This window comes from Periplaneta americana, chromosome 11, assembly GCF_040183065.1.
Source record: "Periplaneta americana isolate PAMFEO1 chromosome 11, P.americana_PAMFEO1_priV1, whole genome shotgun sequence".
Taxonomy (NCBI): Eukaryota; Metazoa; Arthropoda; class Insecta; order Blattodea; family Blattidae; genus Periplaneta; species Periplaneta americana.
This window is the reverse complement of record NC_091127.1, coordinates 102,215,174-102,230,693: the sequence shown is the minus strand read 5'-3', so window position 1 is coordinate 102,230,693 and position 15,520 is coordinate 102,215,174. Positions and strand designations below refer to the sequence as shown.

Genomic DNA, 15,520 nt, shown 5'->3' with positions numbered 1-15,520 from the left:
GAGAAAGCATTACAGTTTCTAATAGATAACAACCCCACTAAACGGAAATACAATGTGCAGTGTTACCTATAGGTATGCCCAAGGAACCCAAGAAGTTAAACATTAGAACATTAGAAAGTACTGTAAGATTATTCAAGAAAATTTTCACGAATTCAAATAATGTAGGGTATCTTAAGTCATCTTCTTGTAACTCCGGATTCTATCATATGAAGTATTTATCCGTTTCAAGAAAAGAAGAATAATTCCTTTCCCGCTGAAGTGTGACAAATGTTGAAGGAACTCCATACTTATAGTATAAGTGAAGATGTGCATGTGCCAAGAGGGAAGGATGATGAAGCAGACGAAGAGCAACTGCAGCTGGGAGAGAAGGATGAGAAGGAGGAAGGAAGATAAGGAGGATGATGATTCCTCCTATTAGACAATATTGGAGAAAAAAAAAAACAAGTGATATTATATTTAGTCAAAAATCGACAGAGAATGCTGCTTTTAGTTTGGTGGATGAAATACTAAATTCATTAAATTCGAAACTACATGTAGGTGGGATTTTTGTGACTTGGCTAAAGCATTTGATTGTGTAGACCATAGTATATTAGTAAAAAAATTGAAGTTTTATGATATTAAAGATGAGACATTGGGTTGGTTTACATCATACTTATTGAATAGAAAACAAAAAGCAGAAATAAATGTACCAAATAGTCATAAAGTTACTTTATTCAGAATTTAGAAATATTAAACATGGTGTTCCGCAGGGGTCAATTTTAGGTCCATTGTTATTTCTAGTTTATATTAATGATTTAGCCCTGACCATAAACAATTTATCTCATGTAATTTTATTTGCAGATGATACAAGTGTAATTATTTCAAGCAAACAATACGATCATTTTATAAACACTTCTAATACAGTGCTGAATCTAATGAATGAATGGTTCCATGCAAATAAACTAGCACTTAATGTTGATAAAACCAGTGCAGTCAAATTTAGTACATACAATAGTGCTCAGGTTTCCTACAGTATTCGATTAAATGGAACACATCTCAAAGAATCTATAAGGACAAAGTTTCTTGGTTTAGAATTGGATAATCACTTGAACTGGAAAACGCATATAGAATGTATTACTCGTAAATTGAGCTCTGCCTGTTATGCATTAAGATCCTTATCTACTATTGGTGATATAAACTTACTTAAAATGTCATACTTTGCATATTTTCACTCTGTAATGAAATATGGATTAATATTCTGGGGTAACTCGTCTGAAGCTAAATACGTTTTTGTTTTACAAAAAAAAGCTATAAGAATAATGGCCGGTGTGCATAAAGGACATCATGTAAAAATATTTTCCGAAACTTAGAAATCTTGACTTTACCTAATGATGCTGTATATTAAGAACCAAGATAAATTCAGTACTAATCAAGACATTCATCATTTTAATACAAGACATAAATCAGATCTTCATCTACCCTCTGTTAGTCTAAGCTGTTTTAAAAAAGGAGTTCGCTATTCATGTATAACAGTCTTTAATGCACTGCCTAATTATCTTAAAGATTTGAAGAACCACGAGAAAAGGTTCAGAAAAGAATTAACCAAATTTCTACATACTCATACCTTCTACACAATTGATGAATTGTTTATGCTTGTGAATTGAATTATTCTACTTAAATGACATGTACAATTTTATATAGCTCAACTAAAATATGTTTTTATATTGACTTAATCTGTTTACTATGCATTGTATATTTTTGTTTAGCATAACTGACGAATTGTATGTACTGTAAATTGAATAGTATACTGTATAGGTCAAATGATGAATTGTTTAAGCTTATAAATTGAATTAATCTACTTCATATGAATTGTACAATTTTGTATAGCTTAACGAAAATAAGTTTGTAAATTGAACTAATTTGATTGTATATGTTTCTATAGTTTGGCTGATGAATTGTATATGCTTTTAAAATGATTACTAGTCTGTGTAGCTCTACTGATGAATTGTATATAGGCCTACTGTAAATTGAATAGTAGTCTGTATAGCTCAATTGATAAATTGTATATGCTGTAAATTGTATAGTAGTGTGTATAGCTCAACTGATGAATTGTTTATGATTATAAATTGAATTAATCTACTTGATATCAATTGCACAAATTTGTATAGCTTAATGAAAGTATGCTACTTTGTATTGTACATATTTGTATTGTTTTGGCCGATGAATTGTATATGCTTTAAATTGAATAGTAATCTATATAGCTCTATTGATAAATTGTTTGTGTTTGTAATTTGAAGTAGTGTGCATGATATGTATTATCAATTTCTGCATATCACAACTGGTTGAATTGTTTATGCCTTAAATTTAATTAACTTACTTGTTTTGTATTATACATATAGCTCAACTAATGAATGATCGTTTGCGTTTGTAAATTTAATAATCTGATTGGCTATGTATTGTATACTTTTAGTAGAGCCATCGATGTAGCTCAGTCAGCAGACTCGCTGGGCTGCTGATCAGGAGCTGCGTTCGGGCTTGGGTTGGATCCCCCTTTGGTCTTTGGTTTCTTTCGAGGTTTTCCACAGCTGTGGGACTGAAGCCGGATGGTCTATGGCGAGTCCTTGGCATCAACCCCTTTGATTTGATTACCTGGTTGGGTTTTTCCGAGGTTTTCCCCAACCAAAAGGCAAATGCTGGGTAATATTTTGGCGAATCCTCGGACCTCACCTCATCTCGCCAAAATATTGTAAAAAATTGCACAAAATTGTAGAAAATTACTAAATTGCAAAACTATAAAATTTTGTAAAAATTGTAATTATAATATTGTAAAATTTTGACTTGTTCCACATCTTAAAGCTTCATTGTTCATGTAAGGTCTATGGAATAAAATGAATGAATGAACAAACTCAAATTCATAGTTCATCACTATGGATAACATCCCATACTGGCTTATTATTATTATTCCATAAGCTCTTAGGAATCATTATTTAGTAAAATAGAATCATTTAAAATTATATTCTATACTTATATAATTTTTTCCAGCTAGATTTGAATTCTGACTCACTGCGCAATGACTAACCAGAAGCATAAAAGGTTCTTATTATTAAAGGTTGTCATAACAACATCCGTTTATGTGACACTTCGTCTACAGCAGCCATACCCAGCTGGGGCAGATTTAGTCAGTAATCGAGGTGCAACAGTGGACATAGAATCTCAGAATATAGTGCAGGGACACACATAAAAGATATTCTATGTCACTATTGCAACTCAATTGAAGGCTAGAGTTGCCCCGGCTGGACATGCCTAGTCTATAGCATCAATTATCAATTAATTCCTCAAAGCCTAGATCATATATGTAACAGATAACTCATTGCTATGTTAAAATCGGCAGCACTTTCAAGAGAACAACCACTAGAATCGCCATCTGTCCGCTGTAAACAACACGAGATGGCAGTACAATCGCTAATGCAATTCAAATGGGAATTATGACGTGACTCCTTATGTAACAACTAGATGGCAGTGTAGTAAACCTGACAAAAGTTGTTAACCTCAAAGCCTATAAGGCCGACCTATCTGGGTATATATGATCTAGGCTCAAAGGTATGTGCTTTTTACTGTGTTTAATACAACATACATAAATGATTCCTACCTCATATAGAGTCTGGCAGTTGGTATTGAAGAGTTTGGTAACACTGTAAAATGAAGTTAAAGTAGTGTGGGCTGAACATTACCAGATGAGTGTGATCAACAAAACAGCAGTTCTTTTGTAAAACAAGAATACCTGGCCAGTGCGCATATCGAAGCAAATTCAATTATTGAACAGAACGTCGATTTCAACGTGAGTTTAATGTTGACAGACATGGCAGAAAACTTTTAAGGAACACAATAGTGAATTGGTTTGAGAAGTTTTAAAATTACGAGCAATGTAAATCATAAATTTACTGGTGATGGTCATTCTGTTCGTACGCCAGAGAACATTGACAGAATGAGGTTAGTTGTGCAATGAAGCCCTACAAGATAGCCTATGCATTGCGACAAGATATGGCCTTATGCATATCAGACAGAACAGTTCGTCTCATATTGCATGAAGATTTATGGTTCCATCCTATAAGATTCGGCTTGCTAGCCACTTTCAGTTTGTAACAAGCTTCTTCTAGAAAATGATAATACGTTGAATGATTTATTTATGTCAGACAAGGTACACATTTGCACTTAGTGGTCTCGTCACCAAGCGAAATTTTCGTTACTGGAGTAATGTAAATCTCAAGGTAGAGCATGAACGACTGTTACATAGTAACGAAGTAACTGTATGATGTGTTGTTTTTACTAGAGTTATCATTAGTCCCTACTATTTTGAAGATGGAAATGAGAGAGCTGTTACAGTGAATGGTGAAAGGTAGTAGGAAATGTTAAGACATTTATGAGAGATGAACTAAACACATATGGCATTTGGTTTCAACAAGATTTGGCCACGGTTCATACTCCCAGGAAACTTAATTTATCGATTCGGCGATATTAATTGGCTGAATCAATCTCCAGACCTTTCAGCTGCTGACTTCCCCTCTCCTCAAATGGGGCTACCTCAAAGGAAAGATATTCCAAACCCAACCACAATCTAGCCAGCATTTTAAGAAATCCAAGAACTTAACCAAACTCCAGATGTACTACATCATGTAATGAACAATTTCCGGATTGTGCGATTGCAAGAAACCACAAGATGCCATGGGAAACACTTTAGATGTGTAATTTTTTTTAAATAATAAATTACGGTTCCATAAATTGTACTGTTCAAGTCAAATCCTGTTTTATTTTCATCTTTCTAACCTCTAATAGTAATTTTACAACAGCATGCTCAAATGTGTCCGATTCCACTGCCAGACTCTATGTAGCGTAATTTCTGTTCTTAATTTTCAATGTGATTTTTCAATAACGAAATTATTTTAAGATTTCAACACACACACGTCCTTGAGTAGTACCAGTAGGATCTGCTATCCAGTTAAGTTCCCTATCACATCCTCACTCTTTATAGTCCACACTGACAAATAAAATTATGTTTAATAAGAAAGTATGTTACATTTACACGCAATTTACATAGTTTTAATGAATGACTTGGAAGACGAAAAACTGAATTCAATGAAAATAGTACAAAAGTCATATCATGCATTATCTTTTCACCACTCTAAGCAATAATTTATACCAATAAAATGGTTTCAGAGGATGGAAAAAACACGATCTGTAAATGCATTTGAAATGTTATGTCACTTAGTTATTTGTAATGTGTAGTATATTCTAATGTTACACGTTGTCAAAATCCTACCCTAACTTTTATAGTACATTGTAATTAAGAGTTGTTAATCATCAAGTTAATCATTAAATTAAACACTGCAAAACATTTGGCATTTTATATTGGACTGAACATGTTAGTTTTGATTCTTGTTGCTCTAGCTCTGTAACAGGCAGTGTCAATACTTTGACCTCTTTTATGTAGTTCTTCCTTCACAAAACTGTTGAATGTGATGAATGGTTCCAGATATCTTCATAATATGCAGGACTCATGGTACAGCAGTTGAATTTGAAGTGGGGAGAAATAACTAGTAAATACTGTCAAAAGCTCTCTTGTTCACAGAGGGGATTCATTTACATACCATAAATCTATGACAGTGTTACTTAAAAAAATATATATTAAGGACTTTTATCACCTTTATAATCTATCAGTTTTTACAACTACCTCCTATGTGATCTAACTTACTATTTTAATCAGATATTAATAACAAGTAAAACATATTTTGTGGAACTAGGAGGTGTCAAAAGAAATAAAAATTATGATGTATAAATGTTATTACATGCCTATAGTTAGGTACAGTGCTGAGACCTGGACCATGACTATGAAGGACATAAGTAGAATTCAGGAAAGAGAAATGACGTTTTTAAGAAGCATATAAAAGAAAACAAGAAGGGACAAAATCAGAAATTAAGTTTTTAGACAGACATTAGGAATTCAAAAATTAAAAGATACAACAATCAAAAAGAAATTAAAGTGGTTTGGTCATTTGCAAAGGATGAATGAAAGAAGAATACCAAGAAGGGCATTTGAAATGAAAGTCAAATGTGTAAGTATATCAGGAAGACCGCGGACTATAAGGTTAGATCAAGTAAGCATAGATTTAAATGAGAGAGTCCATGATTGGGAAAGAATTCAAGAGGAGGAATTACAGCAACACAGAATTCTGTGCAGGATGCTATGTTCTGAGACGACCCACAACTGAATGGAAACGGCTCCTAATGATGATGATGATGATGATGATGATGATGATGATGATGATGAAGAAGAAGAAGAAGAAGAAGAAGAAGTCACAAATTTCCAATCAAATTGTGGTACACGACAAAGGATGTTATAAGAAAGAAAGAAAGAAAGAAAGAACAGAAACACAAATGGTATGAAATTTTAGCAAGACCAACATAAATGTGGAAGACATTATTGGATACAAAATAATGAAATAAGCAAAATCAATGCTGAAAAATAAGTTTTTAGAAACAGAGGATGCACAAAAGATTTGTTAAGATAAGAAACAGAAATAACTGAAATTAACTTTGTGAAATATAAGAATATAAGGAGAACTGTAATTCACACATAAAGAAAATGTTGTTGTTGTTTTCTAATGCCAGGCGTTTGACAATAAAGTCATTTGACCTCTTGCACTCCAATATTTTTCAAAGATATTATCATGACTAGCCACTGAAGCACAGATTTTGAGGTGTTCCGAATCCATTTCTTCGTTTGAGTTGCACAATGGGCAGTTAGGGGACTGATATATTCCAATTCTATGCAGGTGTTTGGCCAAACAATCATGGCCTGTTGCCCATCTAAATGCAGCTACAGACGATTTTCGTGGTAAATCGGGAATTAACTATGGATTTTGATGCAGAGAGTTCCATTTTTTCCTTTGGGATTATGTTATCAAATTTTGTTTGTTGAAGTCTAAGTATGTAGATTTAATAAATCTCTTCACAGAGTAATACGTAGATTTAGTAACAGGTCTGTAAGTAGCAGTGCTGCCCTTCTTTGCTAAAGCATCTGCATTCTCGTTTCCCAGGATTCCACAATGGGATGGTATCCATTGGAACACAACTCTTTTATTGAGTGATAATAATTGAGAGAGCATTTTAGTTATTTCTGCTGTTTGAGATGAAGGTGTGTGTCTAGAGACGATTGATAGAATAGCTGCTTTGGAGTCCGACAATATAACTGCATTCCTAAATTTATTGATGTGGCATAGAAGATTTCTGAGACATTCATTTATTGCAATGATTTCACCATCAAAACTTGTTGTTCCATATCCAAGAGATCTATAAAGTGAGAAGAGACAGCACGTAACACCTGCACTAGCACCTTGTTCTCTGGAGATCAAGGATCCGTCGGTGTATAAATGAAGCCAGTTTTGTGGAGGGTACCTAATATTAATTGTCTCTAAAGACAATTGTTTCAGCATTTCAGTGTTTACTTCTGATTTCAGTATTTCTTCTGTTAAATTTAGATTATATTCTATATTTAATAGAGTTAAAGGGTTTGGTTTAATTTGTAAGTTTTCTTTTAAATTCGGGATATTGATTTTCTGTTTTAATTCTTGAACAATGGATATGAAACTTTTTTGAGTTTTCAATCTACAAAGAGGACTGTATGAATGCCAATTGTTTCCTGGTAATCTGATAAGTTTTTCATATTGAATCAGTGCTTTTTCTTCTATTGTCATTTTGATGCTGTTAATATTAGTGAGGAATCTCATAGAATCTATTGGCGTTGTTTTGATTCCACCAGTAATGAGTCTGAGAGCCTGGTTTTGAACATATTCTATGTCGTTTATGAAAGGTGAAGTAATTAAAATTTCTCCGCAGTATGTCAGCACTGGCTGTATAAACATTTTGTATGTAGTGTTCAAAGTATTCCTAGAGCATCCCCATTTCTTTCCTGCTAGTCTTTTTAGAAGGGAGAATCTTTTATGAGCTTTTTCAGAAATGTATTTCAAATGGTTGCTCCATGTTAACTTACTATCGAAAATAACTCCAAGATATTTGGATTCGTAAGTCTTAGGAAGGTGTTGGCCATTGTATCGGATATTGAATTCTCTTTCTTTTTTACCGAGTGAAAATATTTGGTAGTTACTTTTGCTTAAATTGAGTGTCATCAAATTTGATGTATTCCATTCATGTAGTTGATTTAGAGCTTTAAGAGCAGAATTTTGAATTTTGTCTCTATGTCTGTAAGATCCGGAAGTCCACAAAACTATATCATCTGCAAATAGTGCTGTTTTCATGTTTGATTCCTCTAATAGGGAGGGTAAGTCATTTATATAAATATTGAATAAAGTTGTGCTGAGGACAGCGCCCTGAGGTAGACCTCGATATGTTTGTCTGTAACTAGAAAGTGAGTTATTGAATTTAGTGGCAATGAATCTTTGACTAAGGAATTCTGATATCCATCTGAACATATTGCTGGAGATACCTAATTTCTGGAGTTTTAGTAATAATTAACTTCTCCAAACAGAGTCATATGCTAACTGAAAGTCAATAAATATTGCCAAGGTATCTTCTTTCTTGTTAAAACTGTCTTTTATTTCTTGGCCGAGGCGTATGACTTGTTCATTGGTAGAGTGTAGTTGTCAAAAACCGGCTTGTCTTGGTGATAAAAGATTTTGGGATTCTAAATACCAAGTTAATCTGTTGGAGATCATGGACTCCATGGTTTTTGCTATCATGCTTAATAGTGCTATTGGTCGATAACTATTAACATCATGAGCAGGTTTCCCTTTTTTGTGAATTGGTACAATGATTGCTTTTTTCTAAGCTGCAGGAATTGAGGTGTTCCATGATAAATTGAAAATGGATAAAAGTACAGACTTGGCTTTTTCCCCCAGATGTTTCAAAAATTCGAATGAATGCTGTCGGGGCCAGGAGATTTCTTGGTTTTTAAATTTTGTATAGCTAGAGTTAATTCTTTGGAAGTAAAATTTTTATGAAATATTTCAGGTTTTGTACTAGTAATATTGTTTTTATTATTTTTATGTAATTCTCTTTTGATAAATTTATCAGTTTTTTTTATATTGGGATGTAATCTGTGAGAGTTTGAGAAGTGTTTATTAAATGCGTTTGCTATATCTCTACTATCTGTTAGTGTTTTGTTATTATGAATAATAGGTTGGCTAGTATTTTCCTGTGTATTGGAAATATTCTTCAGAAATTTATATGTTTTAGCGCTATTGGTTCTGTAATTAATATTTTCAATAAATTTATTGAAACTGTTCTTTTTTGCTGTTATGATTGCTTTTTTAAGAATGGCAGTCTTCTTCCTCCAATCTTGAGTATCTTCTGGTGTTTTGTTATGTTCTGCTTTGGTTCTATAAAGAAAATGTAAGACTACCAAAACTAGCCCTGAATTAACAGATGGATAGGACCACGGAAGAAAAGTCAATGGAGACTTCAACCTAAACCTTTATAGATGATGATGATGAAGATGATGATGATGATGACCACAATGAAATTATTAATATGGTGACAAATGGGGTAATGACAGAAACTGAAGTAAAGAATCTCAACTCTACAGAAAGACAGCATATTGCCAAGAAAACGAACAAAACTGCCAATTTGTATGAGTCGCCTTGGATTATACATGTAAGGCTTCGCCAAAAGTCACTTGGAATTTTACTATGGATGCATATTGTACCTTTATTTCTGTGAAATTTCAGAGTGAGAGGAAATTATGGAGCAGTGTCCATGTCCATAACTGCATTAAAAAAATGTTACACATCTGTTTCAAACTTTCTCCATTCAATACAGGGAGGCAGCAACATATTTACAATTAAACTTTTCTGGTATTTGAAATTCCTCTACCCAGAATGCTCTTAAGCAGGGTTTAAGCTAGAAAATAAATAAATGTCCCAAAAATGCACAAATGAAAAATTATATTTGTGCAAATTGCGAAAAGCTTGTGCAATATTATAAATAACTGCACAGAAAGATAAAATTAATAAAGTAGGTATGCAGAAACAAAAAGTTATGTAATTTGTTTCTTGGAGTTTTATTACTTTCAATCCATCTTACCACACTCTAGACATACTTTTCTTATGTAAGTAAATTATAAGACATGTTTAGAATCAATTACTGCTGAATTTACATCACATTAAAATATGTTATTTTATGGGTACTCTAAACATTGAAATTCTTTACTAGTAGGCCCTTCAAGATTTATTGTTAGAAAAATGCTAACTCTTTTTACTGAAAGATGGTATCTAATTACAGTTTTTACAGGTTTCATGCAATTAATCCTAGCTCTCAACTTGCAGTATGCGATTGAATTGTATAAGTAAGTTAGAAGAAATTGTTCACTTAACTTGTCAACTTACATTAATTGTACCAACTCTTTGAAATCCATTCCTGAACAACTATTGCTCAATAATTTTTTAACATTACCCATGCCATTAGCATTTCATTTAAATTCACATTCTCCAGAACCGATTAGTTCATGCACAACTCTGATTTCATTTTCTCAATTACGATCTTCGTTTCTGAAGTCCAATGTAGTTGTCGCATTTTTGCACATTTATATTGAAAGTTAACAAGGTAACATAAAATTTAACACGTGAAAGACACAAAATACGTTTCCCAAAGTTTTATTGTTTGTAAATGAAGATAATTCTGATTTTGCATCATTCATTGTTGACAAACAATCCTATCTTTCAGATATTTTTTTCTAAATTAAACAAACTAATTCTCTCTCTTCAGGGAAAATCTTTCACTGTTCTTGATGCCTACGACAAAATAAAGGCATTCGAGAGAAAATGGTGTTATGGATTAGTTAGTTACATAAAAGACAGGAAATTTTGTAGCTTTTCAACACTGGAATCAATTTTAGTGGAAAATGATATGTATATCGATTCTGAGTTTCTTGAAAGGGTTTGTAATCATCTCAAAACTGTCTTTATTATTCAATGAGCACAGCGAGGTTTCATATATGAATATATATGTGGAACAAAAATTGAAACATGTTCTCCAAATAACTTTTATGAGAAATTTATGTGGGTTCACGATCCATTTCAGGCTTACGGTTATAATGAGAATGACCTTTTGTTATTGAAAAGAACAGTTAATTGAGCTCTCAAGTGACAGTAAGCTTAAAATGTAGTTCCGTGATCTTGGTTTGCCTCGATTCTGGATCTTGCTTTCAGTGAGAACTGAATGTTCGGAATTATATGAAGAAGCATCGAAAATAATCATTCAATTTAAACAACCCATCTTTTTGTGGACAGGATTTTCATCACTCCTTCAAATAAATAAAATAATTTTATTATCTTCCTTTCTTTTCTGTAGTTTACTCTCTCCCTTTGTAGGTTCATAAAATTGTTATCCATATTAAAAGTCTGTTCAATATATAATTCACTATAATAGTTCAGTTCCAATTTCATAATTGTATTTCTGTGGGAATTCAAAACATGCTTTTAGATTTATTATGTTATAATGGTACAATATGTCCCAAATGTTAGTAATATACATGTAAGTAAAAAATTAGGCCCATATACGTTAGTGGTCCATAGAACCATTTCACACATTTGACTGGTCCTCAGGTTGAAAGAAGTTGAGAAACACTGATCTAAACAATATATGTGTAGGTGTACTGGAATATATGAAATATACGAATATTTTGAGCAGAAAAACATATTGATGATTTATAAGGTTTACAAAAACTGTACCGGTAACAATTATTTATAACAGATATGTCAAATGTATGTATTATTGGTGAAAGTATGGATTGATGAATAAATACTAAATGGAATTAATGAATGATTCGGTAATTAAATTACATATTTAAATAAGTAAAGAATACCAAATCCTATATGAGTCATGAATCATGATGTTCATATGTGGATATTGTTCTTCGTCTGTTTTAATTTTTACCATGAAACATGAAAGTAACTCTTACCTTCTGATCAGGATTGAAAACGAACTTGGACTCAATCTCCTTCCTTGGTGTGGCAATACCGGTCAATGGTGTTGTATCAATTAACATTTCCTGCAGAAAAGAAATACAAAATGAGTCTATCCAGATGTCATACAACGCATAACAATGAAGGTCATGTAACTTATAACACAGAATCACTTTGTTCTTTTTTGCGGGTGTTGTTGCAATACTAACCTAACCACTACTGTCTTCCATCCATCAGAATGCATTATTGAAGCTACATTACTGTTAGACTAATAGCCATTGCAATAATTACATTTCATTACTACCTGCATTCACTATGCTCGGAGATACTGAAACATGCCATTAAAATGAATCACTGAAATATCAGTTTCTGTGGTTAATTTCAATTTTTTATCCTTGTAGATAAACATAATGTCATTACACTCCTTCACTTCACTTGTTATTTCAATAATACAAAATTTCAGCCTTTTATGTGTGTAATTTAATAATTTTAGTCACATTGAGTACGTACATACATACATACATACATACATACATACATACATACATGGACATCATTTTATTTTTACTTCAATTTTTATTGTACCTGAGTTTTTGAATGTACTTCACTCCCACCCCTTCTACTAATGAAGTTAAACCGTCCTTCACACAGATCCAAGACCGCATACACTCATAGTAGCCTTACGGTCACAGTAAACAGTACATTCCAAAAATATGTTCGCGTTTTCCAATGACGAAAGAGCTTTCAATATTTAATCATTTTCGGACAGGTACTGTCGTCCATTTGCCTACGTCGCATCCTGGTTTCCCCCACCAGCTTTTATTCGCCAGCTAGTGGCTGGGCTGTCTTAGCTCTTTTCTGAAAACATTAATTTCTGTTAGGAATTGGACGTCTACGTAATAATACACAACTATTTAAAATAATTTAAAATGAAAGGGGCTCGTTATGTAATTAACTGCCACGTGATTTCCCCCTTTTCTACGACTCTACGACAAAACCCCTTGGACGGACAGTAGTAGTATGTCTGAGTAATTTTATCTTTTCGGATCGGGCAGAAGTGAAGATTGAATTTACAGTACGTAAGGTAGTCTTTTATAAAGTAGGTACAGAATTGTTTCAACATGAGTTACTAGTACGAAGGACGAAACTGGTACTTGAAATTAGGTACAATAGTCTATGCGATAATATGCACAAAAGAACTGAAGTCTGTATCGAAATAAACGTCCACCATTTTAAAAAATGTGTTTAAATATCCATATTATGATTATTTTTAAATTTAACTTCATTCTCTATATTGTACGCGCTGTAGACAGTATAATATACACTGCATAATGAATACATCCACATGGACATCTCACTTCATGAGTAAAAACACTCATTGTTAATACAGTACTGTATTTTGATTAAACAAAAACCTAATGAAAATGATCAAACTCAAAAGCGCGATATTTCCTAGTTTACGTAAATGAATGAACTACTTTTCTTCCCTCCTATACCTAGTAAAGTGATTTGTTTACGCCAGTATCATCCAACTCCAGTCGTGGAAGGGGGCAGCAAACGGCGTTGATCCAGAGGTATAGGCAAGTTAATATTAAAAATGTTAGTAAAAATAAAATGATGTCCCTGTACATACATACATACATACGTGTTCTGCCCATGGGCAGGTCTTTCACTGCAAAGCCAGCATTCTCCAATCTTTCCTATTTTCTGCCTTCCTCTTAGTCTCCACATATGAACCACATAATGTTGTCTATCATCTGATGTCGTCTTCTGCACCCAACTTTTCTCCTGTTCACCATTCCTTCCAGTGCATCCTTCAGTAGGCAATTTTTTCTCAGCCAGTGACCCAACCAATTCCATCTTTTTCTTTCTAATCAGTTTCAGCATCATTCTTTCTTCACCCACTCTTTCCAACACAACTTCATTTCTTATTCTGTCTGTCCACTTCACATGCTCCATTCTTCTCCATATCCAGATTTCAAATGGTTCTATTCGTTTCTCTTTATTTCGTCGTAATGTCCATGTTACTGCCTCATACAATGCCACAGTCCACACAAAGCACTTCACTAGTCTCTTCCTTAGTTATTTTTCCAGAAGTCCGCATAAGATGCTCCTTTTTCTATTAAAAGTTTCGTTGGCCATTGCTATCCTCTTTTTGATTTCCTTGCTGCAGCTCATGTTACTGCTTATAGTACATCCCAAGTACTTAAAGCTGTCCACTTGGTCTACTCCTCATTTAGAATTCGCAAGTCTATCTTCTTTATTTTTCTTCTCACAGCCATGGTCTTCGTCTTGTTTGCATTTATGTTCACAGCTGTCATTTAGCTCCTGTAGCATATCCCTTAGTATCATCTCCTCTCCTGCTAACAATGCAATATCATCAGCAAATCTTATACACTTTATTCTTCTTTCTCCTACTTTTATCCCTATCATGTTCTGAAAACAGTTCTTCACCAAATCCTCCAAATAGATGTTGAAGAGGGTAGATGATAAAGGGCATCCTTGTACTCCTCTCCCTATTTCACTTCCTTCAGACATTTCTTCTCCTATCCTGACTTTTACTCGTTGTTTCATATATAGGTTACTCAACAGTCTCCTGTCTTTCCAATCCACACTTATTTTCTTCAGGATATCCATCAATTTGTTCCAATCCACTCTGTCAAAAGTCCACAAATACTATATACACTTCTTTATTCTTCTCTAGGTATCTTTCGCCGATTGTTCATAGTCCAATTGAATCTCTTGTACCTTTTCCTTTTCTGAAGCCAAACTGCTCTTCTTCCAATTGTCCTTCAATCTTAGAATATAAACGTTGATTCAGTATTCGCAGCGGAATCTTCACTGAGTACAATATTAGGCTGATAATCCTGCATTCCTTACATTTCCTGGCATTATTTTTCTTTGGTATTGACAGCAACACCATCTCCATAAAATCTTCAGGATATTCGCCATTCTCATACATTTCGTTGCATAATGATAGAATTTCCTTCTTGTCTTCACCCAAGCATTTCACTAATTCAATGGGGATTCCATCAACTTCTGTTGCTTTCCCATTCTTCATTTCCTTAAGCGCTAGTTCAACTTCTTCCCTTAAAATAGAAAATCCTTTTTAGTCTTCTGATAAGGTTGCTTCGTCTTCTATGGCTAACTCATCTGGACGATTCCCAGTCTCACATAACTCTTCTACATATTTCGTCCGTCTGTTCAGTATTCCTTGTTTGTCTGTTATTTCATTTCCCATTTCGTCTTCTATCAACCACATAGATTTTCTGTTCTTATTTGTGAAGTCCAAACATTTAACTTTGCGGTACATTAAATCATATCTTCTTTTCTCTCTAGATCCTCTACTTCTTTACATTTCTCTTTCATCCAATCTGCCTTGGTCTTATCAGTTTCTCTTCTTAGTTCGTTGTTTAGTTTCCTGTAGTTTCTTCTTCCTTGTTGATGTTTTTCCATTTTCTTCTTCCCTCCATCTTCTCCAAATTTTCTCTGTGACCCAAGGTTTCTTCGTCCTCACTCCTTCTCTGTATCCTTTACCAGTCAAATGATCCTCACTTGTGCTTTCA

At 33.5% G+C, this 15,520-nt stretch overlaps 1 protein-coding gene across 6 annotated transcripts in view; it reads right to left on the bottom strand.

Annotated features, from left to right (window-relative positions):
* Positions 1–15,520, bottom strand: part of lilli (AF4/FMR2 family member lilliputian) — a 1,088,977-nt gene that overhangs the window by 256,312 nt on the left and 817,145 nt on the right. For all 6 annotated transcript variants that reach the window (XM_069839798.1, XM_069839799.1, XM_069839800.1 and 3 more), the window contains one exon: positions 11,951–12,040. In XM_069839798.1, coding sequence (XP_069695899.1) covers positions 11,951–12,040 — 90 coding nt within the window. The remainder of the gene's footprint in view (positions 1–11,950; positions 12,041–15,520) is intronic.